The sequence below is a fragment of the Salvelinus fontinalis genome, chromosome 3 (assembly GCF_029448725.1).
Source record: "Salvelinus fontinalis isolate EN_2023a chromosome 3, ASM2944872v1, whole genome shotgun sequence".
In the NCBI taxonomy this organism is placed as follows: Eukaryota; Metazoa; Chordata; class Actinopteri; order Salmoniformes; family Salmonidae; genus Salvelinus; species Salvelinus fontinalis.
Genome location: NC_074667.1, coordinates 189,971 through 207,698, shown reverse-complemented (window position 1 = coordinate 207,698; position 17,728 = coordinate 189,971). Strand labels below are relative to the sequence as shown.

The 17,728-nt window shown below is 44.7% G+C and overlaps 2 protein-coding genes across 3 annotated transcripts in view; both read right to left on the bottom strand.

The window, feature by feature from the left end:
* LOC129835397 (poly(A)-specific ribonuclease PARN-like) overlaps positions 1–4,619 on the bottom strand; it is a 39,109-nt gene extending 34,490 nt beyond the window's left edge. The window contains exons 1-7 of one of the 2 annotated variants that reach the window (XM_055901044.1): positions 4,501–4,619; positions 4,219–4,296; positions 3,965–4,044; positions 1,845–1,912; positions 1,296–1,377; positions 1,064–1,124; positions 418–583 (exon numbers count right to left, since the gene is read on the bottom strand). In XM_055901044.1, the coding sequence (XP_055757019.1) occupies positions 418–583; positions 1,064–1,124; positions 1,296–1,377; positions 1,845–1,912; positions 3,965–4,044; positions 4,219–4,296; positions 4,501–4,519 (554 nt within the window). In that variant the 5' untranslated portion in view covers positions 4,520–4,619. The remainder of the gene's footprint in view (positions 1–417; positions 584–1,063; positions 1,125–1,295; positions 1,378–1,844; positions 1,913–3,964; positions 4,045–4,218; positions 4,297–4,500) is intronic. The other variant, XM_055901039.1, reaches the window with a different exon arrangement.
* An 8,262-nt stretch (positions 4,620–12,881) lies between these two features.
* LOC129835388 (zinc finger protein 569-like) lies at positions 12,882–16,353 on the bottom strand. The gene is made up of 2 exons (XM_055901029.1): positions 15,341–16,353; positions 12,882–14,556 (listed from the first exon to the last, which is right to left on the bottom strand). The coding sequence occupies exons 1-2, from the start codon at positions 16,304–16,306 to the stop codon at positions 12,883–12,885; spliced, it is 2,640 nt and encodes an 879-aa protein (XP_055757004.1). The 5' UTR covers positions 16,307–16,353; the 3' UTR covers position 12,882.
* Positions 16,354–17,728: the final 1,375 nt, after the last annotated feature.

Genomic DNA, 17,728 nt, shown 5'->3' with positions numbered 1-17,728 from the left:
TGGTGGTGGCTGGAGGAACTGGTGTCAGCAGGTGGCTAGGGAGGGAAAGGGGCTGGTGGTGGCTGGAGGAACTGGTGTCAGCAGGTGGCTAGGGAGCGAAAGGGGCTGGTGGTGGCTGGAGGAACTGGTGTCAGCAGGTGGCTAGGGAGGGAAAGGGGCTAGTGGTGGCTGGAGGAACTGGTGTCAGCAGGTGGCTAGGGAGGGAAAGGGGCTAGTGGTGGCTGGAGGAACTGGTGTCAGCAGGTGGCTAGGGAGGGAAAGGGGCTGGTGGTGGCTGGAGTAACTGGTGTCAGCAGGTGGCTAGGGAAGGAAAGGGGCTAATTTGGGACCAGGCTGTCATCTCTCTCACCACTCCGTTACCACATGCAACTACAATCTAAAGTTGTAACTAGAAATGGGAGTCAGGTTTAAACTTACACCACTCGTCCGATGTACTCCCTGTGCTCCTCGGGGATGCTGCCGGGGCCGTTGTTTGAGTTGAGGGAGATGTAGGAGGGGTTTCCTGATCCGTTACTCTGACTCCGCCTCTCCTCATACTGCTCCCGCAGCTGCACTTCCTCTTCTTGGTTCAGGTACGGGATCCCTACGGCAACCAGAAAAGGAGGCGGGGTTAGATGTCTGCGTGTTGGTTAGCTTAAATCAATCACTTAGTCATCTTTATTGTCCCAGTTGGAAAATCTAGAGCAACCAGAACAGGGGAGGGGCTAGCTAGAGTAGCTTCAATCAATAAAATCAATCGATCATCTTTATTGTCCCAGTTGGGATTTCTACGGCAACCAGAACAGGGGAGGGGCTAGCTAGAGTAGCTTCAATCAATAAAATCAATCGATCATCTTTATTGTCCCAGTTGGGATTTCTACGGCAACCAGAACAGGGGAGGGGCTAGCTAGAGTAGCTTCAATCAATAAAATCAATCGATCATCTTTATTGTCCCAGTTGGGATTTCTACGGCAACCAGAACAGGGGAGGGGCTAGCTAGAGTAGCTTCAATCAATAAAATCAATCGATCATCTTTATTGTCCCAGTTGGGATTTCTACGGCAACCAGACAGAATGCCACCTACCGTGACGGAACACTTTGTTGAAGTCAAAACCCTGACTGGCCAGGAAGTCTATGCTGGAACTCTGAAATAACAAACACAATCATATTTAAGGAAGCCCCCTGCCAGGGGAAATATGGGTCCTATTCTCCAGGAATGAAAGGGAAGCAAAAGGGCAGAAATGAGGAGTGAAACCTGTCCAATAAGAACTGCTTGTACCACCCAGATTAAATAAAACAGACCAAGGTTTTCTAACCTGGCAGATGAACTTGGTGTCGGGTGAGGTTCTGTTGAATGGCTTTGGGAATATATAAAAATTGAAAGTCTTTATGACGTACCTGTGAGGACAAAAACACCAGGAGAGAAAGAACAGCAGGTCAGATAGGTTAAACATTCCTATAGCCTCCTGCATAGAGATCACATCATTCAATACAGCTGACTTACGACTTCTATTTAACACTAAATCAGCCTTCTATTTCATTCTGCGGCAGACTGGTCCCAGACCTGTATTTCATACACAACCCGTTTGTTATGACAGTGTCACAACACAGCAGAGAAGAGTTGGCTAAATCACTAACTGATCTGGAGTCAGGTCAGGGGTCCTATGTGTCAAGCTTATCCAAGTAAGAGGGTCGATATAGGATCAGGTCCATATGGAATCAAATTCAGAATGATCCGAAAGGCTAAAAACTGATCCTAAATCAGCACTCCAACACTCTGAGAAGCTTCATATTAACTCAGATGTGACTCAGTTCAAAACCGACTGTGTGTTTAAGGTTAAATCTAAGAGCTAAATCCCACTCACTTGGACTCCGCCTGGTCATATGTGAACGTACACAGTCCAAACTGAAACAGCAAGAAGTCCATGGAATGCTGGATAAGAGGGGGGGGGGGGGGGGGGGGGTGGAGAGTCAGAGGAGTGGACAGAGAGTCAAACGTGTACATTTAAAGCAGGACCGATAGCACGTGGCCTTGTGGCCCATACATAGACTCCAGGAATCTAAAACACCCGAAAACCATGATCATATAAGAAGTTATGCGAGCTACCTCGCTATATTATTATTCATATACAGACGGAAGTTTACATACACTTAGGTTGGAGTCATTAAACGTCGTTTTTCAACCACTCCACAAATTTCTTGTTAACAAACTATAGTTTTGACAAATCGGTTAAGACATCTACTTTGTGCATGACAAGTAATTTTTCCAACGATTGTTTACAGACAGATTATTTCACTTATAAATCACTGAATCACAATTCCAGTGGGTCAGAAGTTTACATACAGTAAGTTGACTGTGCCTTTAAACAGCTTGGAAAATTCCAGAAAATGTCATGGCTTTAGAAGCTTCTGATTGCCTCAAATGATGTCAATTAGCCTATTGGAGGTGTACCTGTGGATGTATTTCAAGGCCTACCTTCAAACTCAGTGCCTCTTTGCTTGACATCATGGGAAAATCAAAAGAAATCAGCCAAGACATCAGAAAACAAATGGTAAACCTCCACAAGTCTGGTTCATCCTTGGGAGCTACTTCTAAACGCCTGAAGGTACCACGTTCATCTGTACAAACAATAGTACGCAAGTATAAACACCATGGGACCACGCAGCTGTCATGCCGCTCAGGAAGGAGACACATTCTGTCTCCTAGCGATGAATGTACTTTGGCGCAAAAAGTGCAAATCAAACCCAGAACAACAGCAAAGGACCTTGTGAAGATGCTGGAGGAAACAGTTAAAAAAGTATCTACATCCACAGTAAAACAAGTCCTATATCGACATAACCTGAAAGGCCGCTCAGCAAGGAAGCTAGTGCTCCAAAACTGCCATTAAAAAGCCAGACTACGGTTTGCAACTGCACACGGGGACAAAGATCATACTTTTTGGAGAAATGTCCTCTGGTCTGATGAAACTGAAATATAACTGTTTGGCCATAATGACCAACGTTATGTTTGGAGGGAAAAGGGGGAGGCTTGCAAGCCAAAGAACACCATCTCAACCGTGAAGCATGGGGGTGGCAGCATCATTTTGTGGGGCGGCTTTGCTGCAGGAGGGACTGGTGCACTTCACAAAATGGATGGCATCATGAGGCAGGAAAACTATGTGGATATATTGAAGCAACATCACAAGACCTCAGTCAGGAAGTTAAAGCTTGGTTGCAAATGGGTCTTCCAAATGGACATTGACCCCAAGCATACTTCCAAAGTTGTGGCAAAATGGCTTGAGAACAACAAAGTCAAGGTATTGGAGTGGCAATCACAAAGCCCTGACCTCAATCCTACAGAAAATGTGTGGGCAGAACTGAAAACGTGTATGCGAGCAAGGAGGCCTACAAACCTGATTCAGTTACACCAGCTCTGTCAGAAGGAATGGGCCAAAATTCACCCAACTTACTGTGGGAAGCTTGTGGAAGGCCAACCAAAACGTTTGACCCAAGTTAAAGCAATGCTACCAAATACTAATTGAGTGTATGTAAACGTCTGACCCACTGGGAATGTGATGAAAGAAATAAAAGCTGGGGGGAAAAAATTCGCTCCACTATTATTCTGGCATTTCACATTATTAAAATAAAGTGGTGATCCTAACTGACCTAAGACAGGGACTTTTTACTAGGATTATATGTCAGGAATGATGAAAAACTGAGTTTAAATCTTTGGCTAAGGTGTATGTAAACTTCTGACTTCAACTGTAGCTACTCACTCAGTACCTAACCGAGGAGTTATAACCAGGGCCATGTATTTAGTGTTAGAGTTTTGAATATCGTTCTCATTCTAGACATTCCGTTCCATAGCATTGTTAAATAATCCCCATGTTAAACTAACGGGGAACCAACATGGCTGCCATAAAATGTTGTAGTGTCAAGTAAATGCAGCATAATGCAGAAACCGCATTGCCCCCAACTCTAAACGCATGCCTCTCTTGACGATTACCTTTTTTAGTTTCATGTAGCGCTCCTCTGGAGTGTCCAACCCGTTAGTCAGTGCGCTGACGTTGGGCCCATCGCTAATACCTGAAACAGAAGAGTATTTTCTACTGTATTAACTAGAAAATTATGAAGCTGTCAGAGTTCAAAACCGACTGCGCGTGTGGCTTGTAGCAGCAACGGGAACTGGTTGGCCAGCGAGCTAGCTAAGTTGTAACTATAAACGTTAGCCAGTTAAATAGCTAGCTAACAATGGCTTACCTGAAAATTCCCCATCGATTGCGAGAAAGTCTGCTTCCTCTATTGCGCTGTACACAGTACTTAAACTGTCTTTGAAATCTGTAATACAAAAACAACAATCAGCCAACATGCGTTGGTGGTTACTCAACACGCAAGCTAGCTAGTTAGCATTCACAACCTCGCGGACGTGAACGGAATCATATTCGTGCGGTGAGGAACGACAGCTAACGTTGTGTATCTAATAGCATATGAATATAATCTTGGTGTATATTATCTATAAGGGTGCATAAAGAGGTGAATTACTTGTGCGTGTCACCTCCATCCCTGCAGAAAGAAAAAAATACAATGTACCAAACCGCTGCTGTCACTCAAGAGGATTTTAATCTTTCCAACAAACACTTCCGGCGTAGTGACGTTTTTTGACACGGCGTCAATCAAAATATGGCTACGACAAAATAAAAGCCGTGTGATGCACGAATCACGTTTACGCGCTTTCTATGTATGTACAGTATGGATTTATTAGTTGTGCGGTGAGCATAACTGAACATGTTATAATGAGTGTGTCCCCCATTTTGAATAGCAATTTTAATTTGTCTTTTCACGCCATCAACAGTCACCCAATGCAAAAGCACAAAACTCTGCCATGAAAGACGGACTGAAATGAAGATCCACATTTTTTAGATAGGTGACAAATAATGGTAGTATAGCAATCTTATCCGGATTAATGTGTGTTTATGTAAAAATTACACATTTGACTATTGTTATCTAACTTAAACTAGAATTACACCTTTATTGTCATTATTGATCAATTAACAAATAATTACACATCTAAGAATTTAATTTCTGTCCTCACAAAATGTTGATGCAACACTACATACATGCACTTTGCCTGTGACGCTTGAACCCTTGGTTATACTAGGACCCTAGGTTATACTAGAACCCGTGGTTATACCAGGACCCTTGGTTATACTAGGACCCTAAGTTATACTAGGACCCTAAGTTATACTAGAACCCTAAATTATACTAGGACCCTAAGTTATACTAGGACCCTTGGTTATACTAGGACCCTAGATTATGCATAATCCTTCTTACTCATAAAGATCTACTCCAACAACACATTGCTGTCACCATTTTTATTAACTCTAGTTGGCGTTCAGCAATAAATTGAAAACGTTCCTTGAAATGGACAACATACACTACATGACCAGAATTATGTGACCTGCTCGTCAAACATCTCATTCCAAAATGACGGGCATCAATATGGAGTTGGTCCCAAAACCCCCCCTTTGCTGCTATAACAGCCTCCACTCTACTGGGACGGCTTTGGAACATTGTTGCGGGGACTTGCTTCCATTCAGCCACGAGCATTAGTGAGGTCGGGCACTGATGCTAGTAATTAGGCCTGGCTTGCGATTAGGCCTGGCTGAGTGAGGTCAGTGCTCTGTGCAGGCAAGTCAAGTTCTTCCACATCGATCTCGACAAACCATTTCTGAATGGACCTCGCTTTGTGCACAGGAGCATTGTCATTCTGAAACAGGAAAGGGCTTTCCCCAAACTGTTGCCACAAAGTTGAATCATCTAGAAAGTCATTGTACGCTGTCGTGTTAAGATTTCCCTCCACTGGAAATTAAGAGCCTGAACCATGAAAAGCAGCCACAGACCATTACTTATCGTAGGCTTGTGTGCAGCTGCTCAGCTATTGAAACCCATTTCCTAAAGCTCCCGACGAACAGTTATTGTGCTGATGTTGCTTCTGTAACAGTATAACTTTAAACCGTCCCCTCGCCCCGACCCGGGCGCGAACCAGGGACCCTCTGCACACATCAACAACGGTCGCCCACGAAGCACGGTCGTTACCCATCGCTCCACAAAGGCCGCGGCCCTTGCAAAGCAAGGGGCAACCCTACTTAAAGTCTCAGAGCAAGTGACGTAACTGATTGAAATGCTACTAGCGCGTACCCGCTAACTAGCTAGCCATTTCACATCCGTTACACTCACCCCCCTTTCAACCTCCTCCTTTTCCGCAGCAACCAGTGATCCGGGTCAACAGCATCAATTTAACAGTATAACTTTAAACCGTCCCCTCGCCCCGACACGGGCGCGAACCAGGGACCCTCTGCACACATCAACAACGGTTGCCCACGAAGCACGGTCGTTACCCATCGCTCCACAAAGGCCACGGCCATTGCAAAGCAGGGGGCAACCCTACTTAAAGTCTCAGAGCAAGTGACGTAACTGATTGAAATGCTACTAGCGCGTACCCGCTAACTAGCTAGCCATTTCACAGCCGTTACACTTCCAGAGGCAGTTTGGTACTCGGTAGTGAGTTTTGCAACCAAAGACAGACGGTTTTTACACGCTGTGCGTTTCAGCACTCGGTGGTCCCGTTCTGTGAGCTTGTGTGGCCTGCCACTTCGCGGCTGAGACGTCGTTGCTCCAAGATGTTTCCACTTCACAATAACAGCACTTACAGTTGACCGGAGCAGCTCTAGCAGGGCAGAAATGTGATGAACTGACTTGTTGGAAAGGTGGAATCCTATGACGATGCCACGTTGAAAGTCACTGAGCTCTTCAGTAAGGCCATTTTACTACCAATGTTTGTCTATGGAGATTGCATGGCTGTGTGCTCAATTTTATACACCTGTCAGCAACAGGTGTGGCTGAAATAGCCAAATCCACTAAATTGAAGGGGTGTTCACATACACAAGTATCTTAACATCAACTCTTAACACAAAAACTCAACTTGAACTCAACTTGAACAGGGAGCCGAGCAGCATTATTTCAGTTTGAGAGAGATTGACAAAATATAATTATATTCACAAGTTAAACATACAGGATACAACAGCATGGCATTTTTGAATGTATTATGAACTAGTCATGGTGGTAAGACTGCTGACAAGTCTTTTAAAACCAGAAATCAAGACACATGGACCCAATGGGCCCAGTCCTAAATTCCCCCTAGACCCTAGACCTAGATCCTAGACACTAGATCCTAGACCTTACGCCATATGCACTTGTGGAGATCGGAGAGGTTTTGTCAGGTGTAAGCAATATGGTAATAGCTCTACCACTCAATGATAGGCGGAAGTCATACCATATTGCTTACAACCAATTAGATTATCTTACATCTCCACAAGTGCATAGGGTCTAGATGTCAATTTGGGATTGGGCCCTTCTCCAATGGTCCAATGATAGGAAGTCAGCTGTATAGAGTTGTACATTCAGCCGTTTGTCTCTGGTAACCTCAGTCATCTAGATCTGCCAACATGGAGGGGTTGTCAAGGTGACGGTATTACCACCAGACCGGCGGTCACAAGCCATGACGGCAGTCAAATTCCACGATACTGTTTAGTCACGGTAATTAGGCTTTTCTGATGCTCCAGATTGTCTTTAGTAGCCTAACCAAACTTGCGAACTACCTGGTACTCAGCACTGTAGTGTCCCTTTAAATCACTCTGACATCAATGCAAATGTAATGTCAAATCTAATCAAAACACTTCATGAGAGCCCATGAGCTCATGTTGCTCAACATTTCTATAGGCTATGTAATTGCGTGAGAAAACAGAGTGATGGCCTCTATTAGAAAGAGGACGATCCCATCAGCTTTCTGTAGGCTAGGCCTATTATATTTATAAACATTCCTTATATTAAGCACATTGCTTCTCTTTACAATAGGAGTATAGCCTACCTGGCTGGCATGAAAATGAACCACAGGAAAAACGTCCTCCATTTCCCTATTTAAGTGCATAGTTGACACAATCCCCCCATACCCCTGTTTCAATACAGGTGCATGATAATGGTCAATTCTAAATCAAAACTACATTTCACACATATTCTTTAGTATATGTAAATACAACATTAAATGAAGAATAGTCTGATGGGTGACAATATTAGCCTATCACTTGTGAATGATATATTATCACTTGTGAATGATGCCCAGCTTCTGCAGTAAGGCAAGGAATAACTCAAGGAATAACTCAACTCAAATCCTAGTCGCACACCGTATGTAGCCCAGCCCATAGGCCTGTATGGCTTGATAAGGTTTTTATCACAACTAAAGTGGCCAAATAACTCCTTAAAATGAAGCACAGGAAGACCAGGTAGCCTAGTGGTTAGAGCGTTGGGCCAGTAACCGAAAGGTTGCCAGATCAAATCCCCGAGCCGACAAGGTAAAAATCTGTCATTCTGCCCCTGAACCAGACAGTTAACCCACTGTTCCCTAGGCCATCATCGAAAATAATAATTTGTTCTGAATTGACTTGCCTAGTTAAATAAAGGTAAAATAATAAACATTAAACCGCTTTATAACCGGTGTAGAGCCTAATAAGCTGTGTGAGAGTTTCAAGCTTGGGGGAAATCATTTTCACCATAAATATGCATTTATATATAATATATATAATAATAATATATAATAAAGTATTACATGCACAATCGTATTGACCTTCGGCGACAGTGTTTTCCTGCTAATTGATTGCATTGTGGAACATTCACACTTATAGCCAAACCACCGTGTCCATTGATACAGTTCTAATATGAAGAACTGGCCTCATAGAAATAGTATCATAGTTTATCAACATTTTGAGCTAAACGTTCTGATCTGTTGCACCAGCCTCGTTGCTTTAAAAAATATATATATGTTTGGAGGCGAGTTGCTGTATTCATTTGGGATCTATTGCATTCTACAAGCTGTCCTAGAGTATGTTTGGCATATTTGTCACGTTCTGACCATAGTTCTTGTGTGTTTTTCCTTGTTTTGTGTTGGTCAGGACGTGAGCTGGGTTTGCATTCTATGTTTTGTGTTTCTATGTGGGGATTGTCAATTGGCCTGATGTGGTTCTCAATCAGAGGCAGGTGTTTGTCATTGTCTCTGATTGGGAACCATATTAAGGTGGCCTGTTTTGTGTTGGGATTTGTGGGTGGTTGTTTCCTGTCTTTGTGTTTCTCTGCACCAGATAGGACTGTTTCGGTTTGCCAAGTTTGTTATTTTGTATTTTTGTAAGTGTTCACGGTTTCGTCTATTAAACATGTTGAGCACTGGCTACACTGCGTGTTGGTCCGATCCCTGCTACACCTCCTCTTCTCGTGAAGAGGAGGAAGGCTGCTGTTGCAATATTTATTCCTTGCACAGAAGAACAGTTAACCAATAGCATAGATCAACTTTTGCACTATGGGGGGAGGATAGTACATTGGCATAAGCTAGTGCTGTTGCTGTTGGTTAGACCGACTCATCTGATTGGTTGACGAAAAGTAAAATGTGGACAGTTGTAACATTTACGCCCCCGATGTGTCTGTCTTCATTTCCTTTTAGCCTACTTCTTAGCTGAAATGACTGTGACATGGACCCGATCACGTGACGGGCATTGGCTACATCTGAAGGAGCCATATGAGTGAGAGTAATTATAATTATTATAACACCCACATTGGCCATGAAAAGGCACAGATTTTGTTTAATGGGGCATTACAGCCACACAAGGGGGATGCCACCGGGAAATTCGAGGCCTGGTGAGAATATTGTCAAGTGCTTGTCAAATTGTGAATGAGAGACTGATGAAGTGTGTTCAGCTTGCGACTTTTTTCAAATCATCAGAGTCCCATCATGCAGCCTTATAATATGTTAAGAATGAGAACATATCTCAACGTTCGTATCACAACGAAAGTCGAATAAATAACTCTGAACGAAGCATATGGGAGAACCAGTTTCTTTGTTAACCGCTCAACACAGAAAAGTGTGCACTTCCTTTGAAATCGTTTGGGGAAAATATCCTTTCTATTTTATTTAGCTGTGTTCAATTGTGATATATTAAATGAAATGTTTATACTTTAAAAAAAATGTATTAACTAGGCAAGTCAGTTAATTAATAAGAACAAATTCTTATTTACAATGACGGCCTATCCCGGCCAAACCCTAACCCGGACTACGCTGGGCCAATTGTGTGCCGCCCCATGGGACTCCCAACCAAGGCCCGTTGTGATACAGCCTGGAATCGAACCAGGGTCTGTAGTGACGCCTGTAGCACTGAGATACAGTGCCTTAGACCGCTGCGCCACTAGGGAGCCCAAACGTCTGCATCAGACGCTTGTAGGTTAAGCGTGGAAGCCAGGAGATTATGATAATTTAAACGGTCAATTGCCATGAGACCGGCAGTTATTTACTTGGCAGTTATTTGCTTGATAATTACCTGCTGACAAAATGTCATGACCGCCACAGCCCTAGTGAAGGCCGAGCAAGGGCACGTGGTAGGTAGGGGTTTGGGACGTCCTGAATCCCAAATGGCAACCCATTGAGCAGGGGTCAAAAGTAGTGCACTATATAGGACATAAGGTGGTATTTGGGACAGGCTGAGTCTAGGGCCGTGTTCCAATACTTTAGAAATGCTTCCTTCTGTACATGGCCTGTAGTCTTGTGGTAACACAGCTGGATGCTCTATGTATGCCTCAGCCTCCCCACTGGAGACCAGGGTTCAATCCCTGCATCTACTCTTCACTGTCTCCCCTGCTCATCTGTCTCCCCCTCTACTTCTAACCTGTCTCCATTAAAAACAATTACAACATCAAATATACCCACCTTTAAAAAAAAAAATCCTTCACATCTTGTCTCCTTGAAGTAGTAAACACATCTATAAGGGATTGGACAGGTGTAAACCAGGTTACAATGGAGTCTGATGTGGGTAGGGATAAGGGACATGCTGATTGTGTGGTGGGTAGGGATAAGGGACATGCTGACTGTGTGGTGGGTAGGGTATAAGGGACATGCTGATTGTGTGGTGGGATAAGGGACATGCTGATTGTGTGGTGGGATAAGGGACATGCTGATTGTGTGGTGGGATAAGGGACATGCTGATTGTGTGGTGGGATAAGGGACATGCTGATTGTGTGGTGGGATAAGGGACATGCTGATTGTGTGGTGGGTAGGGATAAGGGACATGCTGATTGTGTGGTGGGTAGGGATAAGGGACATGCTGATTGTGTGGTGGGTAGGGATAAGGGACATGCTGATTGTGTGGTGGGTAGGGATAAGGGACATGCTGATTGTGTGGTGGGTAGGGATAAGGGACATGCTGATTGTGTGGTGGGTAGGGATAAGGGATATGCTGATTGTGTGGTGGGTAGGGATAAGGGACATGCTGATTGTTTGGTGGGTAGGGATAAGGGACATGCTGATTGTGTGGTGGGATAAGGGACATGCTGATTGTGTGGTGGGATAAGGGACATGCTGATTGTGTGGTGGGATAAGGGACATGCTGATTGTGTGGTGGGATAAGGGACATGCTGATTGTGGGTAGGGATAAGGGACATACAGATTGTGTGGTGGGAAGGGATAAGGGACATGCTGATTGTGTGGTGGGATAAGGGACATGCTGATTGTGTGGTGGGATAAGGGACATGCTGATTGTGTGGTGGGATAAGGGATAAGGGACATGCTGATTGTGTGGTGGGTAGGAATAAGGGACCTGCTGATTGTGTGGTGGGATAAGGGACATGCTGATTGTGGGTAGGGTGAAGGGACATGCTGATTGTGTGGTGGGTAGGGGTAAGGGACATGCTGATTGTGTGGTGGGTAGGGATAAGGGACATGCTGATTGTGTGGTGGGATAAGGGACATGCTGATTGTGTGGTGGGTAGGGATAAGGGACATGCTGATTGTGGGGAGGGATAAGGGACATGCTAATTGTGTGGTGGGATAAGGGACATGCTGATTGTGTGGTGGGTAGGGATAAGGGACATGCTGATTGTGTGGTGGGATAAGGGACATGCTGATTGTGTGGTGGGATAAGGGACATGCTGATTGTGTGGTGGGTAGGGATAAGGGACATGCTGATTGTGTGGTGGGATAAGGGACATGCTGATTGTGTGGTGGGATAAGGGACATGCTGATTGTGTGGTGGGATAAGGGACATGCTAATTGTGTGGTGGGATAAGGGACATGCTGATTGTGGGTAGGGATAAGGGACATACAGATTATGTGGTGGGAAGGGATAAGGGACATGCTAATTGTGTGGTGGGATAAGGGATAAGGGACATGCTGATTGTGTGGTGGGATAAGGGACATGCTGATTGTGTGGTGGGTAGGGATAAGGGACATGCTGATTGTGTGGTGGGATAAGGGACATGCTGATTGTGGGTAGGGATAAGGGACATGCTGATTGTGTGGTGGGATAAGGGACATGCTGATTGTGTGGTGGGTAGGGTATAAGGGACATACAGATTATGTGGTGGGTAGGGATAAGGGACATGCTAATTGTGTGGTGGGTTGGGATAAGGGACATGCTGATTGTGTGGTGGGATAAGGGATAAGGGACATGCTGATTGTGTGGTGGGATAAGGGACATGCTGATTGTGTGGTGGGATAAGGGACATGCTGATTGTGTGGTGGGTAGGGATAAGGGACATGCTGATTGTGTGGTGGGATAAGGGATAAGGGACATGCTGATTGTGTGGTGGGATAAGGGATAAGGGACATGCTGATTGTGTGGTGGGTAGGGATAAGGGACATGCTGATTGTGTGGTGGGTAGGGATAAGGGACATGCTGATTGTGTGGTGGGATAAGGGATAAGGGACATGCTGATTGTGTGGTGGGATAAGGGATAAGGGACATGCTGATTGTGTGGTGGGTAGGGATAAGGGACATGCTGATTGTGTGGTGGGATAAGGGACATGCTGATTGTGTGGTGGGTGAGCTCTTTTCATGTGTCTCTCCAAGCCTTCCCACAATGAAGGGCACCTCCCGCTTCGTTACATTCTTCTTTGCGGTCTGCAACGTCATCATCGGATTGGCTGGGACTCATGGGCTCCGCCTTCAGTCCGATGCTAGGCAACCAATCTCTGTCCTCAACGTTGCAGTCTACATCATCAGCATGAGCCTGGCTGAGACTCACAGGGGCACCACAAGCATCCTCCTGTTTCAGCTGGAGTGACCAAGATGTTCCCTGCTCCTCCGATTTAATTGAATGCACATTCATTTCCTCCCTACTTCCTGTAGGGTCACTCCTCTCTGTGTTGAGCATCTTAACAACCATCTCCTTTCCTGGGTGAGTTTTTCTCATGTGTCTCTTTAAGTTTCCAGAATCACTCCAAGCCTTCCCACAACGAGGGCAGACGAACGGTTTCTCTCCCGTATGAGTTCTCTGGTGTCTCTTAAGACAGCCGGCCTTTTTGAACCCCTTACCGCATGTAGTGCACAAGTGTGGTTTGAGAAAAACACTTTCTGACTGGGAAGTAGTCACATCACTCTCCCTCTGCTCTGGTGTGTGCCTCTCTAGATCAGATTTCGCCTCCAGTCTGTTGCTAGACAACCTAGTTCTTCCTCCCTCGTCACAGTCTTCAGAATAATCATCGGCTTGGTTGAGACTCATTGGTGCACCGCTAGCATCCACCAGTATCCTTCTGATGTCCTCTTTCAGCTGGAGTGACCGAGACATTCCCTGCTCCTCTGATTTTATTGAATCCACATTCATTTCCTCCCTACTTCCTGTAGGGTCACTCCTCTGAGTGCCGAGCCTCTTAACAACCATCTCTTCTCCTGGGTGAGTTTTTCTCATGTGTCTCTTTAAGTTTCCAGAATCACTCCAAGCCCTCCCACAACGAGGGCAGACAAACGGTTTCTCCCCCGTATGAGTTCTCAGGTGTCTCTTAAGACAGCCAGCCTGATGGAATCCCTTACCACATTCAGAGCACACATGTGGGTTCTTCAGAGGATCACTTGGCGGGTGTTGTGTTTTCATGTGTGATTCCAGTCTTTCTGCAGTTATGAAGCTCTTCTTACATTGACCACAACGGTGAGGATGATCTGTGTGAAAAACTAGCCGGTGATGTTTCAGGCTTGATTTTACAATGAATTGTTTTCCACAATCCGAGCAGTGGTGAGGTTTCACTGTGTGTTGTTTAACAGTATGCCTTCTCATGTGTCTCTTTAAGTTTCCATAATCACTCCAAGCCTTCCCACAACGAGTGCAGATGTACGGTTTCTCCCCCGTATGAGTTCTCTGGTGTGTCTTAAGACTGCCGGCCTGTGTGAATCTCTTTCCGCATTCAGAGCACATGTATGGTTTCTCTCCAGACAGATACAGTAAGTGTCTTTTCAGATTGGTTGCTGTGGTAAAATTCTTCCCACAGTGATCACAGATATGGGATCTAGGCCTGTTTCCTGAGAGGGTTTTGTGTTGTTCAGCATTAGACGAGCTGTGGGATTTCTCTCCTGTCTGTGTTGCCTTGTGTATTTTAAGGCCACTCTGCCCCGGTGTCTTCCTGCAGTCGACAAGACGCACAGACACCATCTTCAGACCGCACAATAAGGCGCTACCGGGAGAGGCACGCCCCGGGGACTCTGGGAGGGTGGAAGAGGGCCAGAGAGGCTTGTCCTGGAAATCAGAAAAATAGACATGAAATCAAAAATCATGGTGCAGGGATTTTTCTTCCATTGAAGTCCTGGAAAAACAGTTTCAGGGTAAAGGACCGAAACCAGATAGAAAGTAGAAAAGATAACAGACCGATTACATGTATCAATAATGTCATCTGAGAACTAACAATCAAAATAAACACTAGACAGTCAGGGAGAATAAACAACGCCAAAAACAATTAATTTAGCAGGAATAAGATTGTTTTTGTTTGAGCAGAATAACAAAGCATTAACCATGGCAAAATGCATAGAGTTCAAGGAAATTAGCTTCAAACTGCAAAATCTTCTCTCAGGTCCATGGCAGAATATGTAGAAACGCAAAAAAAATGTTGCTTTAAAAATGTGTTAAAAATCTCTCTCAGCTCCATGGAGAAAATTGGCTTAAAATGCTAAGAATTCTGTACACCGCCAAGATGGGGGCCTCTAAAATGCTGTCCAAAATTCAACTGAGCCAATGGGCCGACCCCGCCCATTGACACACCCCCATGCCACGCCCACCCCCTAAGCCCATTTTTGATCCAGAAAAACCCTTAGTGTGGGAAACGCTCTCCTACCTGTCAAGGAATTTTGAAGTCTCAAGAGTCTTTCCTCGATAACTCTGCCTCCTCCTCCCAATGCATTGGAGGACAAAGTCCAAGAGGTGGAGCCTCAGTGATTCTCCTCCCAATGCATTTATAAAAAGGAGGTTGGGGAATCAAGGAAAGACTGTTGAGAAACAAAATACATAATGACTGGAAAGTACTCACGCAACTGTGGCTCTCTTGAGCTGACTCCCACTCCAGTCCGTTGCTTGGCAACGTAGTGCCTCCCGCTTCGTTCCATTCTTCTTTACGGTCTGCAATGTCATCGTCGGATTGGCTGGGACTCATGGGCTCCGCCTTCAGTCCGATGCTAGGCAACCAATCTCTGTCCTCAACGTTGCAGTCTACATCATCAGCATGAGCCTGGCTGAGACTCACAGGGGCACCACAAGCATCCTCCTGTTTCAGCTGGAGTGACCAAGACGTTCCCTGCTCCTCCGATTTAATTGAATCCACATTCATTTCCTCCCTACTTCCTGTAGGGTCACTCCTCTGTGTGTTGAGCATCTTAACAACCATCTCCTTTCCTGGGTGAGTTTTTCTCATGTGTCTCTTTAAGTTTCCAGAATCACTCCAAGCCCTCCCACAACGAGGGCAGACGAACGGTTTCTCCCCCGTATGAGTTCTCAGGTGTCTCTTAAGACAGCCGGCCTGATGGAATCCCTTACCGCATGTAGTGCACAAGTGTGGTTTGAGAAAAACACTTTCTGACTGGGAAGTAGTCACATCACTCTCCCTCTGCTCTGGTGTGTGCCTCTCTAGATCAGATTTTGCCTCCAGTCTGTTACTAGGCAACCTAGATCCTCCCTCTTCGTTCCATTCTTCGTCACAGTCTACATCATCATCGGCTTGGCTGGGACTCATGAGTGCACTGCTACCATCCTCCAGTATCCTCCTGATGTCGTCTTTCAGTTGGACTAACCAAGACATTCCCTGCTCCTCTGATTTCATTGACTCCGTATTGTCCCACATTTCCTCCATGACTTTACGCCTTAATAAGCGATGATTCATAACTTTAATTTCAGAGCCATCCATTCCACAACGTTCACACAGGTCGCGTAAATTGTCCTCAGTTAAATTCCATAAACTCTTTTCGATTTCATCCATCAACGTTTCCCTCTCTGAACTCATTTTGTCTCAGCAGAGTTAGAATGTTTCTTGCTTTAAAAAAAATCTATAACAACGGAGCTGTCACTAATGTGAGGTGTCTCTCTCCTGTGTTTTCACGGGTCTCCTATATCTCCCTTCACACTGGGAGCTTTATTTTTTATTTAACCTTTATTTAACCAGGCAAGTCAGTTAAGAACAAATTCTTATTTATAATGACGGACTACACCGGTCAAACCCGGACGACACTGGGCCAATTGTGCGCCACCCGACGGGAGTCCAGATCACGGCCGGTTGTGATACAGCCTGGAATCAAACCAGGGTGTCTGTAGTGACGACCTCTAGCACTGAGATGAAGTGTCTTAGACCGCTGCACCACACAGGAAGCTTCAGGAGGTGCTGTTTTGCCAGTCTCTCTGGCCAAGACACAAGTTATTCCAGGGTGAGCGTTATCTCAGAACACCAGATCTTCTTCCTGTCACCAGAACAGTGGAATCTCTTTGTGAGGTCACCTGTGTAAAAATAGGCAGACATGGTGTAAAGGACAAGTCGGATGGGATCCGTTTTTAACCAAACTGCCCCCTGTCATTTATTTGTATTTTTCTTCATTCAAAACTTGACCGTTATGATGGAAGCCTGGTGGCTGTTGTAGGCATGCAGATATTTCAACTTGTCTATGGAGAGCCTAATATAATATTGCCTTGCTTTAAGATCGGAGAAAATCTAAATAATATCAATGAGAATCGTGAACTGTATGCAGACATCTATTTAAAACTGTTGTATTTGGCCATTTATCAATTCATTGGCACAATGTCATGCGTTTCATCTTTTAAAAAGAGAAATAGGCACTAGGAAAGTTTATATATGACAAAAAAATATATAACTTATCTGTAGGCTATGTACATAGCTAGCACTGCACAGCCTTGTTCCCATGTTCTTACCCAAACCGCAAGCAGCCCCTGTTAAACGCTGTAATACCCTTCAAAACACAGTGATGTCGATTCGCTCAGGATAAGTACTATCAGAGGATCTTGGAGTTTGCCAAAAAAAGAACTATAGGTTTTTCCGGGTTAGAATTATTATTCTCTCTCCTTGTGAAAATGACTGGACATGGCAGATTCGCACGGGACTAAAAGTAGGTTAGTTGAGTTTTGTGCACGTGCGCATAATTACTTTACCCGGTCTCCCCCAGCAAAACGAATCACGTCCTAATGGGGACAAAAGCCATTTGTACTGTCAAATATGTAGTGACATTCTATTTCTGTTAAGTCCATCAAATGTTTAAATGTTATACATTTTACCGTCGCTATTTCATGTTTACTTAATATAACAATATAATAGAACAATATTAGGGATCTTTAATACCATTTAAATTGAAAAGGTTTCCACAATCAGGACTTTTATTTTGAAGGTTACAATTTGGAATTTTGGAAGCTAGCTAGCTAG

Coding starts and splice junctions, on each gene's coding strand:
- LOC129835388 (XM_055901029.1), bottom strand. CDS start 16,306: ATGAGTTCAGAGAGGGAAACGTTGATGGATGAAATCGAAAAGAGTTTA. Junction 14,557..15,340: donor CTCAAGAGAGCCACAGTTGC/GTGAGTACTTTC, acceptor TCTGATTTCCAG/GACAAGCCTCTCTGGCCCTC.